General features: G+C 39.2%; 1 protein-coding gene across 1 annotated transcript in view; it reads left to right on the top strand.

Moving 5' to 3' along the window:
• The window catches only part of UTP18 (UTP18, small subunit processome component), a 56,093-nt gene that overhangs the window by 6,889 nt on the left and 27,734 nt on the right, over positions 1–21,470 (top strand). The window contains exons 4-9 of the mRNA XM_005693638.3: positions 1,056–1,123; positions 7,235–7,323; positions 9,188–9,313; positions 9,404–9,578; positions 18,817–18,917; positions 19,216–19,306. Coding sequence (XP_005693695.2) covers positions 1,056–1,123; positions 7,235–7,323; positions 9,188–9,313; positions 9,404–9,578; positions 18,817–18,917; positions 19,216–19,306 — 650 coding nt within the window. The remainder of the gene's footprint in view (positions 1–1,055; positions 1,124–7,234; positions 7,324–9,187; positions 9,314–9,403; positions 9,579–18,816; positions 18,918–19,215; positions 19,307–21,470) is intronic.

Raw genomic sequence — 21,470 nt, 5'->3', positions numbered from 1 at the left:
TTTCAAGACTTGTTTCTAGAGATTTCTTCTATTAGAGTAGCATTTGTTCTAGGCTGGTTTAGCCCTATTAAGATGTGACCTTCCTGGGATCTCTGCTGAATGCCCTGAGTGTTCATAAAGAACCCTTCCTGTGACTGGTTGAACTCAAACGTCTGAACTTTGGTTCTGTGCAACTTAGATCCGTCTAGTAGTTCCTTGCTTGACCTCATGGAATTTTATTCTGTGAGTGTGTAGCTTAGTATTCAGAAGTGTCTGTGGACCCCCTGTGCAAATGTCTGGAGCTCATTCTCTTCCTCTCCTATAGTTGATTGCCCCTCAAATTCCTGTTGTCTCAGCTTCTTTCAAGTCTGATCATTTTCCCCTTGTCTCTGTGTCAGGGTCTTATAAAAATGCCTTGAGGGGAAAATCCCAGTAACGGCATGGCTTCCCTTGTTATTTCTCTTCTCTTAGGGATCATAGCCCCATGTGCCTTTTGTCCAACTTTTGAAAATAGTTTCATACATTTTGTCCAGTGGGCTTAGTTTGGTGGACTTGTCTATGATTCTGTTTTAAACAATTAGAATGATTTTTGCAGGCTTGTACATACCAGAATGTAACTAGCATGCTTCTCTTGGAGGTTACTTTTTCCAGGGCGAAGTGCTCCCATTTTAGTCAAAGGATATACAATGAAGGTTTGTTTATTTTACCAGTCTGGTCATTTTCTTTCAGACATGTTCTAGTATTCTATTGTGTATTCTGTTAGCGTTGATTTATAACCACAAAGAGATTTCTATTTCTTTACTTAATCACCGAATCTGGTGTGTTTATATGTACAAATAAGGCAACAGCAAATGTAATTAGTAACAACAAATATGTATACAGGTTTCCTGTATCCAGGACTACTTTAGATGGTTATCAGTTTAGGCAGGTTGGGAATATCCTGTGTGACTAGCCCTTCTGTTCTTCAAGATAAAAACTTCTTTGGAAGAGATTCTATTTATGTTCTGACCTATATTCTTTAAATGTACCAAAGTATAAATACAGTGGTCCCTGCAAAATTTTATGTTTTTGCTTAGATTTCAGCATGCTATGGGGGGAGTACCTGCCTGGGCAGAGGCCAATAAATGGAAAACACCTTCAGATGGTGAGTGTTGACACCTCTGTTTAAATTGGTAAATAGATTCCTAATGTTGTTCTGTTATTATTTGAGGTTTCTCATGAGACTCATTAATGTTTGAAATGTCTTTTTTTTTTTAACTACCTGGTTTTGAAGTCTACCATTTCTCTGAGGGAAATGCTTTTACAATAATGTAAAACTTAGTAGCATATTCTTTACTTGTAAAGGCAATAATGGATGAATTTTATTTTGTTTTCTTCAACAGAACTATGTTACATTATGACATAGGATTAAGTAAAAAAATAAAGAGTAGTGTTATTTCTTGATTCAGAGCCCCTTCCAAAGACTTGAGCAACTGATCTAGCTATCCACTAGGAAATGGAATGTTTTGCTAAGGAGCACCTGTCAGGTCAGGCCCAGATGATTACACACTTCCTAAAAACCAATTTTTCAACTCCGGATTTTAAGTTTGACTTGTACCAAAACTTTCTACCGTTAAGATCTTTGAGTTTAGATGTTATGGTTTGGCCAAGACCTGATACGAGTTTTTGGAGTTAAAAATTTTAGACTTGAAGTTGACCTTTGAAATCCTTGAGGGATTCTGCAGTGTATCCTTTCATTGTAATACAGGAGCTCCTTTGTTAGCATCTTTGATATCTGATGAGTTTCTATTTGATTATCGTCATCACCTCTCCCTCCCTTCTCCCAACCCATGTCAGTCCTGGTATTCAAGTATAGGGAGCCCTTACAAGGAACCAGTTTTATACATTTCTGATAGAAAACTCAATCAGTTAATAAATAGGAACTTACCTTCTGGTTTCCAACTAGAAACTTTTAGAGGTTGAGGGACTCTTAGTGATGTAACCTGACTTTATCCACTGCAAGAAGCTTTTCCACAACAGCTGCTAGATGATAACTTAACCTCTGCTTAAATATTTCAAATAATGTTGTGCTCTTTATTTGGCTGTTTCTTACTCTTTTCCTCTTTAAGAACTAATTGTTGTAATTTTTTACTATTTTGAAATTTAATCTTCCTACTCTCTAGTCCTACATTTGAAGAGATACAATCTTCTCTCTCTTTCATATGAAACTGTTCTGTTATTTGAGAAATATTTTTCCAAAGTTTTTTTTTGGGAGGGGGGTATGTTAATCATCTTGTCATCACTTTTTTTTAACATGACATAATTACAAACTTTGGTCACCAGTTTACCTTCCTGGATGAAATACAATTTTATTATCCATTTTAGAATACTGCATTCATAGAATACTCTATTTTAGATCCATGTAATTATAGATAAGGTTTTATGCTAGCACTGAAGCAGAAAATCTCCCTATCCCAGTGGCTTAATCAGGTAGAATTTTTTTTCTATGCATACAGTTAGGGTGGTGAGGTCATGTTCTACTTCAGGGTCCCAAATTCTTAGAGATTCTGCCATCTCATTCTGGGCCTTCCAAAGTTGCCAAAGCTATTGACGACTACCAGTTGACTTATAGGAGAAGTGAGAGAGGCTCACCAAGGGAGGTTAATAAAACCTGTCCTGGAAGTGGTACATGATACTTTTACCCACATTTTTTTGGCCAGAACTCAGTCATGAGACCGCACTTAACTGCATGGAATACCAGGAAATAGAGTATGTTTTTGTGCCAAGGAGAAAAGGGAAATGAATTAGGTCAGCGGTTAGCCAGTCTGTTACTATCTGGGATACTGAAGTCTAATACCTTTATTGGACAGATGACGAGAGTAAGGTTCAAAAAGATACAAGTGATTTGTCCAAAGTATACTTATTGGCAGAGTGGTGACTATAATAACCTAGCTTCACAGTTTTAATCTCACAGTTATTTAAAAAAATTAATTAGTTAATTTTTGGCTGTGCTAGGTCTTCATTGGTGTGTGTGGGCTTTTCTCTAGTTGCAGTGTGCAGACCCTAGAGTGTGTGGGCTCAGGAATTCCATCACATGGGTTTAGATGCCCCATGGCATGAGGGGTCTTCCCAGACCAAGGATCAAACTCATGTCCCTTGAGATTTTTAACCACTTAACTCTGTCCCCTTAAGGCAGATTCTTAACTACTAGACCACCATTTGTTATTTTTATCTATAAATACTAGATATATTGTTTTTTTTTTTAAGGTTATTTTTTGTTTTTTCTGAATTACTTTTTTTGGCTCACTGTTATGTAAGTGCCCTGACCAGGGATTAGACCTGTGCCCCCTGAAGTGAATGTGCGGAATCTTAACTCCTGGACTGCCAGGGAAATTTCTAGATTAAAAGAGAAATACCACTTTCCCCCGCCCCGCTTTAAACATAACTGTAATGCTGTTATGATCCATTGGATCATAGAAAAAGCAAGAGAATTCTAGAGAAACATCTGCTTCATCAACTGCACTAAAGTCTTTGACGATGTGGGTCACAGCAAACTGGAAAATTCTTAAACACATAGAAATATCAGACCACCTTACCTGCCTCCTGTGAAATCTGTATGCAGATCAAGAAGCAGCAGTTAGAACTAGACATGGAACAATGGACTAGTTCCAAATTGGGAAAGGAGTACATCAAGGCTGTATATTGTCACCTTGCTTATTTAATTCATATGCAGAGTATTTCATGCCAGACTGGATGAAGCATAAGCTGGAATCAAGATTGCTAGGAGAAATATCAATAACCTCAGATGTACAGATGACACCACCCTTAATGGTAGAAGGCGAAGAGGAACTAAAGAACCTTTTGATGAAAGTGAAAGAGGAGAGTGAAAAAGCTGGCTTAAAACTCAACATTCAAAATGTGAAGATCATGGCATCTGGTCCCATCACCTCATGGCAAATAGATGGGGAAACAGTGACAAACTATTTTGGGGGGCTCCAAAATCACTGCATATGGTGACTGCAGCCATGAAATTAAAAGATGCTTGCTCCTTGGAAGAATAATTATGACCAACCTAGACAGCATATTAAAAAGCAGAGACATTACTTTGCTGACAAAGGTCTGTCTAGTCATAGCTATGGTTTTTCCAGTCATCATGTATGGATGTGAGAGTTGGATGATAAAGAAAGCTGAGTGCTGAAGTAATTGATGGTTTTGATCTGTGGTGTTGGAGAAGACTCTTGAGAGTCCCTTGGACTGCAAGGAGATCCAACCAGTCCATCCTAAAGGAAAGCAGTCCTGAGTATTCTTTGGAAGGACTGATGGTGAAGCTCCAATACTTTGGCCACCTGATGCAAAGAACTGACTCCTTGGAAAAGACCCTAATGCTGGGAAAGATCGAAGGCAGGAGGAGAAGGGGACTTCAGAGGATGAGATAGTTGAATGGCATCACTGACTCAATGGGCATGAGTTTGAGCAAGCTCCGGGAGTTGTCGATGGACAGGGAAGCCTGGCATGCTGCAGTCTGTGGGTTTGCAAAGAGTTGGACATGACTGGGCGACTGAGCTGAACTGATACGCTTGCAGTAATCAGTAATAATTCCTTAATATTGTAGTTGTTTTATTGTTGCTGTTTTGTCAATTTATCTACCCCTCCCCCCAGTCTTTTTAGATTGCTTTGTATTCTTGGTTTTCACAGGTACTCTTGAATCTGGCTAGATGTCTTTTCTAAGTTTTGGAAATTCTTGCCTGTTATCTCTTCAAATTGTTTTTGTTCTGTTCTTTCTTTCTTTCTTGGATACCAATTACATTTATGTTAAAAAATTTTTTAAACATTCTGTGTGTTCTTTTCTGATTATTGGATGCATTCAGGGTGGTATGGCTGTAGACTATTCTTTTCTGTATTTTCTTTTTGTTTCCTGTGCTTTAGTCTGGATAATTTTTTCTGATCCTTTTTCTAGACCACTAATTCTCTCTTCATGTAATTTTGATACCTGTTAAAACCATCCACTGGGGTGTTAAATTTTCATTACTGTGTTTTTCAGTTCTAGAATTTCTATTTGGTTCTTTCTTATTCTTTTTATGATAGTCTGAGATTTTGTTTTGTTTTTTAAGTCTTTACTGAAATTGTTACAGTTTTGTTTCTGTTTGTGTTTTGGTTTTTTGGCCTAGAGGCATGTGGGATCTTTGCTCCCTAACCAAGGATCAAACCCTTACCCCCTGCATTAGAAGGCAAAGTCTTAACTGCTGGACTGCCAGAGAAGTGCCTGGTTCTTTTTTTTAGTCATCTAGTTTTCTAGCTTACTTCTGAGTCTTGTCTTTCAAATATGTAAAATGTGTCTTTCAAATACATTAAATATGTTAAAAATGAAGTTTTAATTTTTCTTTTCCTTACAGTTTTATTGAGATAATTGACATACAACACTGTATAAGATTAAGGTGTACAGTGTAATGATTTGACTTACAGACATCATGAAATGATTGTCAAAATAAGTTTATGTGAACATCCGTCATCTCATATAGATAAAATGTTATAGAAAAGAAATATTTTTCCTTGTGATGAGACATCTTAAGATTTATATCTTAACAACTTTGATATATAATATATGGCAGAATTTTATTTATCACGTTGTACATTATATCTCTAGTACTTACTGATCTTATAACTGAAAGCTTCCTTTTTGACTGCCTTCATCCAATTTCCCCTTATGTTACTCTGCCTCACCAATCTCTGGAAACCACAGACCTGATCTCTTTTTCCATAGGTTTTAAACATAATTAAATTTTTATGTCTGATAAGTCCATTATCTAGATCTCCTGTGAGGATTGTTTGGTTTTCCTTAGATTTTCAGTCAAATTATACTCACCTTACCATTATTGACCTGGTTCTGTTTCATTGAGTGGTGGGCATTGTACATGAAAAATAGTATCAAATAGAAAAATGGTACTGCACCAATTTGCAGGGCCAGAATGGAAGATGTGGATGTAGGGAACAGACTTTTGGACATGTGGGGAAGGGAAGATGGGATGAATTGAGAGAGTAGCATTGACTAGTATACATTACTGTGTGTGAAAATGGGGCTTCCCTGGTGGCTCAGGTGGTAAAGAATCTGCCTGCAATGCAGGAGACACAGGTTCAGTCACTGGGTCTGGAAGATCCCCTGGAGAAGGGACTAGCTACCCACTCCAGTATTCTTGCCTGGAGATTTCCATGAACAGAGGAGCCTGGTGGGCTACAGTCCATGGGGTTACAAAGAGCTGAACACAGCTGAGCGACTAACATGTAAAACAGATAGCTAGCGGGAACCTTCTGTATAGTGCAGGAAGCTCAGCTTGGTGCTCTGTGATGACCTGGAGAGAGGGGATGGGAGGGAGACTCTGAAAGGGGGCAATGTATATAGCATATATATAGCTAATTCATGTTGTATGGCAGAAACTAACACAATATGGCAAAGCAATTATACTCCAATTAAAGAAAAGTAGTGTTGATTAACTAGAGGTCTAGGACAATGATATATTTCTCTAGAGAATTTGTATAGTTGTTTTTGGGTAAGTGGCTGGGCAAGGGGTACTAGCAATCCTAAAACGTTTTATTCTAATGAGACAGTATGAGTTTTTAAAGCTGGGTTTCAGTTCTTGGGAGATTTTCTTATGATTCTTTTATTTCATCTTTAATTTTATGTGTTGCCTTTTGTGGCAAGACTTCAGAGCCTGGTAGTTTATCAGATCCCTTAGGCACCCTAGAGGGCTTCTGGTGCTAGGTTTTGCCCCCTTAACCTTAAACACTCTGCTTAGCTTCTCAGCTTTCTTTACTAGACTCATCAGTCATCTCCAGGGGAAAAGCAGGCCTATTGCCTCTCTTCGAAATTCTGACACATGGTTTGCTACCAGTGATCGTCTAGTCAACTAAAAGTTCTAGTTCTTTTTCTTGCGAATTGCTAAGCTAGATCTGCTGTTCATCCAGTTGCCAGTTTTGCCACAATTATGAGTTTCTCTTTAAATGTTGACTCAGTTTATCTTTATTTCATGTTGTTTTAGTCACTGTAGTGAATGTGTGCCTTTCATTCCAGAGTCAAGCTTTTAAACATATACATTGATGTGTTTGTCATTTCCTCTTTCAAATTTATTTTGCTGTTTTACTTTTACCAGTTGTAGCTTAAATAAAAGGATTGAGGTTGGGAGAATGGGAGGGGAGTTGAAGTTTGAAATACAGGTGTTTGGGGTAGGTGATGGCTATCTCATTGATTCTAAAGATAAACTTATGGGTTTGTTTGACTTAGATGAAAGTGAAGAGGATGAAGATGATTTGTTGCAAAGGACTGGGAATTTCATATCCACATCTACATCTCTTCCTAAAGGAATCTTAAAGGTGAGAATCAGTAAAATTGGGCCAAACCAGCTAATTACCTCAAATCCAATATACTTTAACTTTCAGACCTATGGCTTTCTGTTATCTATGGGATTAAATGTGCTTGCTGTCTTTTTGCCTTGATAAATATTTGTGTAAGGTGTTTTTTTCCTTTTGCAAAAATGATGACATTAAATTACATTCCCAGGAGTCTTTTATGATTCTTGCTTGATGCCTCCTTTTGCATTTCTCATCCTTTCTGTTGACAGCAGCCCGGTTTGTGCTGCATGGCAACGATTTCATGGCTCGATTCTCCACTTCCACTTCTTCCTCAACCATTCTTCCTACAGTAGCCTGAAGGGTCTTTTAAAAAATAAAGCGTCATGTCCTATCACTTTTCATTGCTCTTTGTAAGCTTTCTTATCATAGTCTACACTACCCTCTTCCTGGGATCTAACTTAATGCTGACGTTGTCAATTTCATCTCATCCCTTTTTCTCTTATTCCTTATTTAGGCCGCACAGACCTTGTTTCTGTTTTCTGAACATGCTGAGTCCTTTCTTGCCTCTGAACCTTTGTTCTTGCTCAGTCTTCTGTCTGTTTTTCAAGCACAGCCAGTGGCAAACTCATTCTTACCTTTCTGCTCACGTAATTCCCTAGAAATGTCTTTCCTGGCCTTCCTGTCTAACGTGGCTTACTCAAGACTTCCTAGTGGTCCAGTGGTTAAGAATCTGCCTTCCAACGCAGAGTACTTGGGTCTGATCCTTGTCAGGAAACTAAGATCCCATGAACCACAGATCAACTACCCCCAGCTACACTCATCCATTGAAACTAGAGAGACTGCTGCAACAAAAACTACTGCATGTTGCAACAAAGATCCCCGTGTGCTGCAACTAAGACTTGATACAGCAAATAAACCTTTTTTAATTCTTTTTTTTTTAAGTAGCTTACTCTAGTTACCTTCTAATTTACTCCTGTGTCCCGCTTGTTCACTGTTGTAACCAAGTGCTTACCTAGCACTTACTTCAGATATCTGTCAAATGAACTCTTCTCTCTTTGATGTAATTTTCCCCATTATAAAATGGTAACGTGAATTATATGAGAAAAGAGGATCTTATCATGGTAAATTATTAGAGTGATTCTGTCTATCCTTACTCTGAAGGTAATTCATTTAGCTCCTCATAGAGTGAATTCACCTCTTGAAAATGTATTAAAAAACAGAACATCGTATGATACTATGATGTTTTATATAATTTCATTTTTAATGCAGAGGGAAAAGCCTGTAAAAACAAAACAAAAGCGTGAAAATAGTCCAAATGACACATGAGATCATCATTACTTCAAACTAACAACCAGACACCCTGAGAGGAAAACATTACCAGTCCATACCAACCATTGTTGTTGTTCAGTTGCCAAGTTATGTCTGACTTTGTGACCCTACGAACTGCAGCACACTGGGTTTTCCCATCCGTCACTATCCTGGAGTTTGCTTAAGTGGACATGCCAACCATAGAACCTTGGGAATGACCATTCATTGCCTCTTATTTTGTACCATGACTACAGCGATACCAGAGTAGGAGTTTTAAGTAAAATTTCCGTGGAAGTAAAAATCTCCTAACTCAAATGGATATGTCTTAGGGAAATGATTGTGTACTAGAGTTCCAAGCCTTAACGATTTAATCTGCTTTGAAAGATTGTGAAAATGGATTATTGAATAGTAAAACACTATTCTAGAATACTAGTTGGTCACAGAGCCGTGGTCTTCTGGTTTTCATTCCAGTGTACCTTCTTTAGCATTGTAAACTATAATGTCTTTACATCATGCTTTAAAGAAAATAATGTTAACCCATTTGAATTGATAAAATTTCAACTTTATTTTTGCACAGATGAAGAACTGCCAGCATGCTAATGCTGAACGTCCTACTACTGCTCGGATCTCATCTGTGCAGTTCCATCCTGGGGCACAGGTTGTGATGGTCGCTGGACTAGATAATGCCGTATCCCTATTTCAGGTATGTGGAGACTTGTAGTGAAAAGTGTTTATAATCAGCATACATGGTCTTTGGAAATAATCAAAAGGAATATTTTATAATTCCTTATAGGTTGATGGAAAAACAAATCCTAAAATTCAGAGCATCTATTTGGAAAAGTTTCCGATCTTTAAGGCTTGTTTTAGTGCTAATGGAGAAGAGGTTTTAGCCACGAGCACTCACAGCAAGATTCTTTATGTCTATGATATGCTGGCTGGAAAGCTAATTCCTGTGCATCAAGTAAGAGGTAAGGTTTCTATTGAATATATTGACACCCGCAGCCCACAGCTGAGTTTGTTTAACAGTATTTACAACCACTTTTTTTTCCTTCCCATAAAGTTCTTAAAAATAGAGTTTCTTTGGTTTTAGTGTGTGGAAAGTGTGTTGTTGAGATAATGTGTTTGAATGAAAAAGTGAACTGACTTAATTGGGGGGAAAAAAGCACATGTGGGGAAAAAAAATCATCGTTTGCAAATCTGTATTCCCCTAGACTAGAAAGGCAATTGCACATATTTGGCTGTAAAATTAGCAATTGCTGCAGCAGAAAGAATATGAGCTTGGGAGCTAGAACACCTGGGTTCTACTTCTTTGGACAAATTATTTCACTTCTTTGTTCTGAAATTTGGATACCCTCCAGTTCTTCTGGTGTTTGTTTTAATACAATTTTGATTTACATTTAAAGGAAATAAAGCACTGCTTTTGGAAGTTGTCCTTTGAAAAATGAACTACTTAGAAGATGTATCGTCAGATAAAAATTTGTGTTTCCTCTGCCTTATCTATTCTTCGGCATTCTCCTACCCCCGTTACCACAAAAATACAGTGACACCTTCATGAATCCTTTGGGAACCAAAGACCTGTGATGAAATTGGTTGGGTTAACATTATAAATCTTGGGAGGACATGCGTTTGAGCAAGCTCTGGGAGTTGGTGATGGACAGGGAAGCCTGGCATGCTGCAGGCCATGGGGTTGCAGAGAGTTGGACACAGCTGAACTGAGCACCTGCCACTTTGTGAATGCTCATTGATAACTACTGCCGCTATTAAGAACAGCATATAATCTATCTGATCACAGTCAGACCACTTCCCATGCTGTGGAATTTGGCTCTATTCTGATTAACTTGGACATTCTTAACAGTTGCTCAGCAGTTGGCCCAAAAACTCATTCTCTAAGCGGTAGCAACATTTATAATCTGACATCGTTAAGTTGTATATCTATTTTTCTCAAGGCCATATTATAAATTTTATCTGGCTTCTATTTTGAAAGCTCCAGCTTTTGTAAAACAGTCGTATTATTGATATTTGCATTTATTATCACTGTATTTTGTGTGAAGTTAAAAACAAAATGCTATGTACATGTAACTGGCATTACACAGTGTAAGTGAAACTAATTGGTGTCATTTCACAGAGGCTCTGAAGAATGCTGGTACCATAGTTCTTTATGACTCAGTGCAGAGAGGAATTCAACAAAGGCACAGTAGTATATAAGAAGTGATCTATTATAGAGAATGACACACCTGTGAGGCCTCCAAGCACCCAGGTGAAAAATGCCATGCTCTAAGAACTTGGTGGTTCATGTTTGGGAACACATGTACACCCGTGGTGGATTCATGTCAGTGTATGGCAAAACCAATACAGTATTGTAAAGTAAAATAAAGTAAAAATTAAAATTAAAAAAAAAAAAAGGAATGCAACTTCATTTGGAGGGTGGTGCCTGGTTTAAGAAAAAATCACCCCTGGAAAAAATAAGTTTTCTGGTTGACTGACCATTGTCAGAAAGGGCCATAAAATGTCAGCAGGCCTCATGGCCAGAAGATGATGTAAAACCCATAAGACCTTTGTATAATTTTATATGAAGCACCTGATTGTGACAAGGGTCGGGTCTGCTGACCCCCGTGTGACTCTGTATTCATCCCTATGTATAACAAAAAGTATATAAGCAAACCTGAAAAATAAAGAAATCGGATCAGTTTCTAGAAAGACTGGAAAAAAAAAAAGAACTTAGTGGTCTGCTGCTGCTGCTGCTAAGTCGCTTCAGTTGTGTCCGACTCTGTGCAACCCCATAGACGGCAGCCCACCAGGCTCCCCCATCCCTGGGATTCTCCAGGCAAGAATACTGGAGTGGGTTGCCACTTCCTTCTCCAGTGCATGAAAGTAAAAAGTGAAAGTGAAGTCACTCAGTCGTGTCCGACTCTTCACGACCCCATGGACTGCAGCCTACCAGGCTCCTCCGCCCGTGGGATTTTCCAGGCAAGAGTGCTGGAGTGGAGTACCATTGCCTTCCCTATAGTGGTCTACAGTTTCATAATCAAAGGAAAAGTGAGGAGGGGGAGAAGACTTCTTTGTCTTTCTTGAATAGATGTCGTGTTTTCATCATCAACTCCTCCTCCAGATTGGGCACAGGAGTTTTCTTGTCCCTGTGTGATCAAGCTAGGTCCACAAATTTGTTTTCATGTGTGTAGAGAACATATCCTAGGGATCATTAACCTACTTAGCTCACTGGGCAAGATATGTGTCTCATGCCACCATTGGTTTATTGTTTGGGAGCATGTCCTGTGCTTCTGTTGCTAAGCAAGACTGTTTGGTTTTGTGGTTAAGCAAACCTGCTTTCTTGAATAATAATTAACTTACAGAGGTCTCCCATATTTTTCTATTTTCTATTTCTAATCCCTAGTGAGATTATTTAATCACGTGTCTTGTCCCTTCATTCTGTCCTTATCATTCCCCCCTCCAGGTGTTTACCCTTTTATTCTTAAAAGGCGGGTAAGGGGTGAAGTTCTTTGAATCAGTAGCTACTTTCAGCTGAGAATGGGCATAGGCCTGTTAGGGGAAGGAGTAAACATCTGGCTGATTTTCCCTTTTTTAAAATTTATTTTTAAATGAAACAGGTGAATATTTATAATGATAAAAGGTATAATTCACAAAGAAGATAGACGTCATAAACCATCAGACACCTAATAACAAAGAAACATGGATACATAAAGCAAAAGTCAGAACAAATATAAGGGAAAAGAAAAAATAATCATAGTGACACATACTAACATTTCTCTGAGAATATTTTATCAAGTGCAGAAAAAATAAGAATAGAAGCATCTTGAATGGTCATTAATAATTTAAATGTAATAAATTTCTGTTTGTATTATATTAATCTTATATCCTACACAAATATATTTTTCCCTTTTCTATTTGGAGAACTGCAAGTCGGTGTCACTCTGGTTAGCATTATCTTTTTAGTTCTCTTAGATGTTAAGCATTGAGAAATCCAAAAAAAAAGTTTAGGAATCTAAAAAAATACAACAGTAAGCATCAGAAAAGTCATTAAAAGAGATTATAACTATAATTTTAAAGATCTGAACCATTTTTCCCCCAGTGGTTTCCAAATCCAGAAGGGGGTCACTTGAGGCCTCAATCTTTGTTTTAATTAGGCCCAGAGTCTTGGTGTTTTATATTTTAGGGTCTGTTGAGTCTTTTATCTCAGTTATAGATTTAATCCGTTCCTTTTTATCTGTTAATATCTTTTGGTGATGAGGGTTCCTTTTTGTCCCTCGAGAGATAGAATGGCTCCTAATTTAGTTAATAAGTAAGTCTCTTTTATTAAAGAAATAGGGTAATCAGGCATAAACAGAAGGCAATGTAGAAACAGCCGGTTTTTGATGTTACAGAAAATGGGTCCCTGGAAAGTGGGCCCCTGTCTCTTTCCTGACATTCCCATTACATATTTGTTATAGTTGATAAGGTTTTCAGTCCCTTGGGTTAAGACCAAGATGCAGCAATGTTCATGAGAAATTCTGTCAAGTGGCCTGCCATTTCGGTGACCACGTGAGGCTCAGTGTTAGTTGTATATATGCCATCTCTGGGCAGAGCCACTTCTAGCCTTGGGCCCTGTCAGTCTTTGGATTGTGAAACCATCTGTGGTTGTGAGGGGCCCCCCCCGTCACTTGTTGGCATCTGGGGCCTTCACTCTGCCAGTGTCCTGGCTGTTTGCAAGGGCACATGGATCATCACACTCTTTCTTCTAGTGTCCCTTCTATCCACACAGGGCACACTTATTTTGTCTAGGTGGCCAGTACCCATGGCCTTGTAGTCTACCATGTCCAGTTTGGCCCAGAAAGTCTGGCCTCTCCTTTGGTGGTCCCTGAATGGACAAAGCCATCACAGTCATTTGAGCCTTTTCTTTCTCTCTTTGGGTGTCTTTAGCGTTTTTGGCCATATCCCAGTTATTGAAAACCAGATAAGCCAGTTGGAGTAAATCACTCATAGATGGTCTGAGGACCAGCAGTTTTTTTTAAATTTTGTGCCTGATGTCTGGGGCAGACTGGGCTAGGAAGTGCATAGCCAAAAGGGCTTGTTCCTTGGGGGAGGAGAAGTCCATATTTGTGTGCTTTTTAAAAGCTTGTATTAATCACCCTTGAAAACCTGTAGTATTTTCATCCTGTCCCTGTTTTTTTTTTTTTTTTTTTAATAATTAACAGGGTTCTCTGTAAGCCTTTTTATATACCACTTGTTAAATAGTTAATCATATGGTCCCATCTATTTTATTTTATCTATCAATAAAATTTACCTGATGATTCCATTGTGAATCTGCCTCAGGGAACAATGTTGTTCCCTGCCTGGTGTACTGTATGGCCTTCCTGGGTTGCTATTTGGTTAGCATGGGCTCTGGCTATAATTGGCTTGGAGCCTTGGCTCCCGCCTGTGAGATAGCCCTTGTTGGAGCAGCCATTTTCATGAATAAAGTAGATTTCACTAAGGCAATAGTTAGCTATGTAAGAACTTCCTTCACGTGTTAAAAAATCCACCATATAATTTAATTAAGATTTGTACTTAACAGCTTTAGATGTTATCCCTTCTACAGGAGTCCCCCAACCAGGCGTTAATGTCTAAGAACTCGCCACAAAAGAATAGTACAGAAAAAGTCCCCAGTGAATTGGTCTGGCTGCAAATTGGAAATAAAGGATCAGCATTTTTAAAGGTTGGAGAGAGGGAAAGACTGACATTAAGGCTCAGGAAGTCATCCTCTGTTGGGCACTTTTAGTAATTGGGGGGAAAGTACCTCAAATCCTCCCCCCCCCCCGCCAAAAAAGTTGATTCCCTTCAATTTTGGGGGGATGAGGGGAGGAGGCTTGGGGTACTTAAGAATACCTGATAAGAGGTCTTTTATCTAGTGGGACACAGTTCATTAAATGTTTATTTTGTTTAAACTATATATCCTCTGATTATAGATTATAAGCATTTGGTCTTTCAAAGATAAATTACAGTGATCCTCTTCAGAAACAAGCTTAGAATACCTTCTTAGTAACTCAATTAAGTTTTACAATAATATAAAATAATGACCAAGGCTATTTCAAGAAGTAAGTTTTAAACAGTAGATATGTTCCCTGTCCTGATGATTTTCAGAATTTGGTGAGGCAGAATCCCCTTCTGTGGTGGCTCATATGGTAAATTCAGGAGACCTGGGTTTGATCCCTGGGTTAGGAAGATGATCTGGAGGAGGGCATGGCAACCCACTCCCGTTTCTTGCCTGGAAAATCCCATGGACTGCAGCCCTCCAGGCTCCTCTGTCCATGGGGTTGCAAAGAGTTGGACACAACTGAGTGACTAAGCCTTAAGTAGCAACTAAAATTTAATATTTATAAAAATACAATTTTCCCCAAAATTACCCTCACTTTTACCACACATAGCCAAATTAAGATAGATTTGTTTGTAAAATAAAATAAGTCTGGTTAACTGATCATATAGGCTTGTAAGTGTCCAATAAAGAAAAAGGGTACCCCAAGAGAAAAACACATTTTTATCCCTCCCTCCCCCCCCCTTTTTTTTTGATGAGTGCGTTAGCTTTGTAGCCAAGAAAAGCTTTAACCCATTAAATAAAAAAGTGGGGGTTGTCAAGGAGCTGGGAAGAGTCAGGCAGCTGTCTTGGATTTCCCATAGCTCTGATTGTTTAATTTACAGCTTAGTTTTTTAAATTCAGGACTGAAATCTTACAACCCAGTTTAGAACTTGAATCCATGTAGTTGGGACTCCAGCCTAGCCAAAACCCATATTGAAACTTGAACCTGAGCTCTTTTAATTGAGATTACACACCTGGTTTTAGGACTTGATGAAGTTCAGATTTTTGATGTCTCATCACAGAATTCAGGAGAGACAAAGTGATGGGTATTTCTTTAGAGAGAAGCACAATTCACAGAGTTGTGCGCCATCTCAAAAGGTAAGAGGCGTTACGAGAAACAGACTTTGAGTTTTAATCAGGGATAAAAGAACAGTCTCAGAATTAAAATGGTTTCTTGCCAGATAAACTGAGATAGAGGAGAAGAATGAATTGCTGTAGTGAATGTAGTAAAAAGTCTTCTGGAGTTAAAAAGGAAAGAAATAGAATGGAAACAGATGTAGAGCATAGAAGGAGAACCTCAGAGTGAGAGAGAAGAGTACAGATTATTAAATCCTGTGACACCATTTAGTGGCTGGCTTTATCCCAGGCTCGCTGTTGGATGTGTGCAAGCATAGCCGTTATATTCTTTTTATGTTTGGATGCAGCCACGACCCGTACCTCATCGAAGCCACCAGAGAGTGAGGTTCTTCCTTTTCATAAGCCGTTTCCCTTGTCTTCCGCCCCTTCCACAGCTCCTGCCGCCTTTCTGTGGCAGTCCATGCTGATGAGCACTGTTCTTCCAGTTCCTGCTCTTTAAACATTTATATCGTCAATCCCCTGGTCTGTACTTAGGTACCCAATCAGAGCCCCAAAGCATTCAGGGTTGATCGGCCCAACTGCAACAGGCTGTCATCGAAGGAACACCCTCCCTGGAACTCTTGGCCCATGGCATCCCGTGGCCCTGCTAGGACCTGACCCCAGACCTTCCTTTCTTACCACAGCCCTGCTGCAGTCACCAGCTGAAACTGATGGGCGTCATTTCAGGAGGGCTCTGAAGAGCTCTGGTACCACAGTCCTTCATGTCTCGGTGCAGAGAACAGTTCAGTGAGAGCAAAGCGGTAGATAAGTGATGCATGAGAGTAGAACGCTGTGAGGCATGTAAGCAGGGGGGTGAGAAATGCCGTGCTCCAAGAACTTGCTCATTGGGAGGACTGATGCTGAAGCTGAAACTCCAGCACTTTGGCCACCTGATGTGAAGAGCTGACTCATTTGGAAAAAAGACCCTGATGCTGGAAAGATTGACGGCAGGAGGAGAAGGGGATGACAGAGGATGAGATGGTTGGATGGCATCACCGACACAATGGACATGAGTTTGAGCAAGCTCCAGGAGTTGGTGATGGACAGGGAAGCTTGGCATGCTGCAGTCACGGGGTCACAAAGAGTCAGACATGACTGAGTGACTGAACAGAACAGAAGAACTTAGTGGGCTACAGTTTTATAAAATCAAAGGAAAAGTAGGGAGGGAGAGAAGACCTTGTCCTTTGAGTAGACATCGTGTTTTCATCATCAGCTCCTCCTCCAGGTTGAGCAGGGGAGTGTTTTTGTCCCTGTGTGGTCAAGCTGTGTCCACAAGTTGTTTTATATGTGTGCAGAGAGCAGGTCCTATGGATCATTAAATTAACTGAACTCACTGGCAGGATATGGGTCTCATGCTACTGTTGTTTTGTTTTGGGACACGTCCTGTGCTTACATTGCATGGTTTTGCTAAGCAAGCCTGTTTGGTTTTGTGGTTAAGCAGACCTGCTTTCTGGAGTAATCATTAACTCACAGGGGTCTCCCATAGTTTTTTTACTTACAATCTCCTAGTGGGATTAACTATTTAGTGACCTATTTAGTTCCTTCGTTCTGTCCCTATCATAAGCTTTGTATAAAAATATCACTGTCTGTCTTATTTTTCCAGTTAATCGATAAGGCAGCTTTATTTTGTTGGATGTCTGATATTTCCTTCTTGAAGACAACCTCCTCTCCTTAGTTCCCCCCAAACAACAGGCTTATTCAGAATGAAAAAGTAAGGCCTTTGATTGTGGGCGGAGAGCTGTGGCCTCTGTATGCGAGTCCCCCGGCACTTTGTCTCTTCTGTCGCCATCCTTGGTTTGGGTCCACACTGGTCCCGCCCCGCGTGAGGGGGGTTTGCTCACTGTTGCCCTTGGGATGCCTGTGCAGTCTGCGCTCCTGCAGCGCTGTGGTGGTGCCCGGCTGTAGGCTCCGTGGTGAACGCTCTGTGTTCACTCTTTCGCTCTCACTGCCTGATACTGTGTCCTCGGATTGGGTCTGCAGGGGTTGCCAGCTGTAGCCTCACACTGTGGTAGACCTAATCTCCCTTTCCTGATTCTTCGTGTTATGGTATTTTCCCTGTGTTTGGAGCTGTCTCTTTTGATTCTGTAGTCAGTGTATAATGTTTGCCCAAAATTTGGGGTAAAGATTACCCTTAGTAAGACTAGAGTCTAGAATCATTATGAAGATCGGTAATCCTTAGTCGAAGTAACCCTAGTAATTGGAAGCAGGTATTCCAGTCAAGGAAATTAGGGTGTATACTTTTGGTGGAGGTCTGGAGTGGGAGGCCCAGTTTTGTAGTATTATAAACCAGCTAGACAAAGACTGTTAATAGCCCAGAGATAAGTCTGTGGGACCTTTAACCATCATTTTCCTGTGGGGAAACAGGAACTCTTCACTGGGTTTTTCTAGTTTCTTTTTCCTGGTTAATACTTTAACTTAGTACATTAATTTTTTTAAAATGACTGTTTTGACTAAGTGATACATTCACATGGTGCAAAAATCCAAAATGTACAAATGAATGGCTAGTGAACATTCTCTTGTACTCCTGTCACCCTGGCCATTCACTTCCCTTCCCTGGAAGTGTAGCCAGCTATACTTAATATGAATCCTTTCTGTTAGGCAACTTTTTAATGGGTATGTTGGCTCTTTAAGCAATTTAATATCAGAAAGAATCTGTTGCATAGTATGAGACTTTCAGGCATGGAAAAGAAACATGTCCCATTATAAATAAGTAAGTTGACTCTGGTTATATACTTAGCTCATGTGATTTGGTTACATGAGTCTTGAGAAGCTAATTAACTCTTAAAAACAATACTGACGTGGTTTTGTTTTTTCCTTTTGGATCAATAGACTTCCATATATCATGGGATGTTTAGTAGGTGGATAGCAACTAGTTTCTACATGTTACGATGTTTTAGCTATCTCTAATGGCAGTATATTTCCCTTTGGTGATGAATGTTGTGACAGAGAAGTATAATTTATTCTTGCAGTTTATTTATGGGTATTACCATTTACATTTAGAAAATTAGTCGAAAAGTTTACTATTTGGAGAGCTGAGTCTCTGACCTGCAATTAAAATGGTGAATGTTGACCAAGAGAAAGAACAGAAGTTTGCTAAGCATTTTATAGTGACCTTATATTTGGGTTACACTCGATGCATGGAGTCAGACTTATTCAGTGTCTGAGCCTACATTTTATCTAAGGCGCTTAAAAAGTAAGAGACTCTCAATTGTCAGTCAGTAATTGCAAGCTATTAATCCTTATTGATTCATTTTCTTTCTTAGGTTTGAAAGAGAAGATAGTGAGGAGCTTTGAAGTTGCCCCAGATGGGTCCTTCCTGCTTATAAATGGTGTTGCTGGATATCTTCATTTGCTGTCTATGAAGGTGAACCATTATTAGCTGTTGCTTTTTATAGTATAAGACGTTAGTCCAAGTAGGAGTAGCCTTGAGCCATAACTCATGGTGTCCTTAAATCGGCATCCTAAGTGGAAGCACACACTGGGGCTTGGAGAGAAGTTGTGGGCAGTGGGGGAAGAACTTTTGAGGTTTTTTTGAGTATAAGGAAAAACAAAGTTAAGTAGGTGCTACAAAACAGGAGAACCAGATCATTTTTATTCTACACATTGTGATTCTTCTTTACAACTCCTAACAATCTGATAAGTAATATTTCTTATTCTTTCAGACAAAAGAGCTAATTGGTAGTATGAAAATTAATGGGAGGATTGCAGCATCCACATTCTCTTCAGATAGTAAGAAAGTATATGCATCTTCAGGTAAGTTAACGAGATGTGTTTAAATATCAAATTTAATCAAAACTGAGTTTGATTTTAGACTGCTGTGTTAGTAAGAAAATCATTTTTATTTTTAGAATTCATTTTTCATTGCTGTTTGCCTTCTCATTTACTAACTAGTAATGGTGAAAGGTTAACCACTTAATGTGTACTATTTGGGGAAAAGAGGGGAAGCAGATTCGCATTTGAAAGGTAATTCATTCTGAGATTTTTTTTTAAAAATATTGCATTTAGGGTCACTGTCTTTTTGAGATGGTTTTAAAATATTTACTCAGGTGTTTGGACTGCTGGCTCTCTGTTGCTGTGTGCTGGCTTGCCTTAGCTGTGGTGGGTGGGTGCTACTCCCTAGCTGTGGTGTGCAGGCTTCCCATTGCAGTGGCTTCTCTGACTGCAGAGCCTGGGCTCTCTGGTGAGCCGGCTGCAGAACTTGCGGTGTGTGGGCTCAGTGGATGTGCACAGGTTTAGTTGCTCTGCCGCATAGGGATCAAACTGGTGTCCCTGCATTGCACAGCAGTCTGTTAACCACTGAACCACCAGGGAAACCCCATTCTGAAACTTCCTTATTTTCTTTATAAAAGTTACTTAGAATCATTATTTCTTTTCTTTTAGCCCTCTTTCACTTGGATACTGTTTGGAATTTTCTTCACTACTGACTGAAAACAGTTCTAATCTCATCCTGATATTTCTGTAGTACCATTTTTTTATTAATTAATTTTTTATTGAAGGATATTTGCTTTACAGAATTTTGTTTTCTCTCAAACCTCAACATGAATCAGCCATAGGTATACATATATCTCCTCCCTTTAGAACGTCCCTCCCGTCTCCTGCCCCAAACCACCCTTCTCGGCTGATACAGAGCCCCTATTTGAGTTTCCTGAGCCATACTGCAAATTCCTGTTGGCCATCTATTTTACATCTGGGAATGTAAGTTTCCATGTTTTTCTTTCCATACATCTATCTCACCCTCGCCTCCCCTTTCACCATATCCGTAAGTCTATTCTCTGTTTCTCCTTTGCTGCCCTGTAAATAAATTCTTCAGTACCGTTTTTCTAGATTCCATATATGTGCATTAGAATACAATATTTATCTTTCTTTTTCTGACTTTAATAACTGTGTATAATAGGTTCTTTTCTAGGTTCATCCACCTCATTAGAACTGACTCAAATGTGTTCCTTTTAATGGCTGAGTAATATTCCATTGTGTATATGTAACAATTTCTTTATCCATTCATCTGTCAGTAGACAGTTGCTTCCATGTTCTAGCTATTGTAAATAGTGCTGGAATGAACAGTGGGGTACATGTGTCTCTTTCAAGTTTGGTTTCCTCGGGGTATATGCCTAGGAGTTGGATTGCTGGGTCATATGGTGGTTTATTCCTAGTTTTTAAAGGAATCTCCAGACCCTCTTACATAATGGCTGTATCAGTTTGCATTCCCACAGTATGCAAGAACAGTGCAAGAACTGTTGCCAGCAGTGCAAGAATGCTCGCTTTTCTCTGCACCCTCTCCAGCATTTATTGTTTGTAGACTTTTTGATGATGGCCATTCTGACCAGTGTGAGATGATATCTCGTTGTAATTTTGCTTTGCATTTCTCTAATAATGAGCGATGTTGAGCATCTTTTTATGTGTTTGTTAGTTATCTGTATGTGTTCTTTGGAGAAATGTCTGATTAGGTTTTTTCTCCACTTTTTGATTGGGTTGTTTGTTTTTCTGGTATTGGGTTGTATGAGCTGCAGGTATATTTTGGAAATTGATCCTTTGTCATTTCATTTGCTGCTATTTTCTCCCATTCTGAGGGTTGTCTTTTCACCTTGCTTATAGTTTCCTTTGCTGTGCAAAAGCTTTTAAGTTTAATCAGGTACTTGTTTTTATTTGCATTATTCTAGGTGGGTCATAGAGGATCTTGCTTTGATTTACTTCATCAAGTATTCTGCCTATGTTTTCCTCTAAGAGTTTAATAGCTTCTGGTCTTACATTTAAGGTCTTTAATCCACTTTGAGTTTATCTTTGTGTATGGTGTTAGGAAGTGTTATAATTTTATTCTTTTAATGTAGCTGTCCAGTTTTCCCAGAACCATTTATTGAAGAGGCTCTCTTTTCCCCATTGTATATTTTTGCCTCCTTTGTGAAAAATAAGGTACCCATAG

Source organism: Capra hircus, chromosome 19, assembly GCF_001704415.2.
Source record: "Capra hircus breed San Clemente chromosome 19, ASM170441v1, whole genome shotgun sequence".
NCBI lineage: Eukaryota > Metazoa > Chordata > Mammalia > Artiodactyla > Bovidae > Capra > Capra hircus.
Note: the sequence above shows the minus strand (reverse complement) of the source record. Positions and strands in the feature narration are given on the sequence as shown.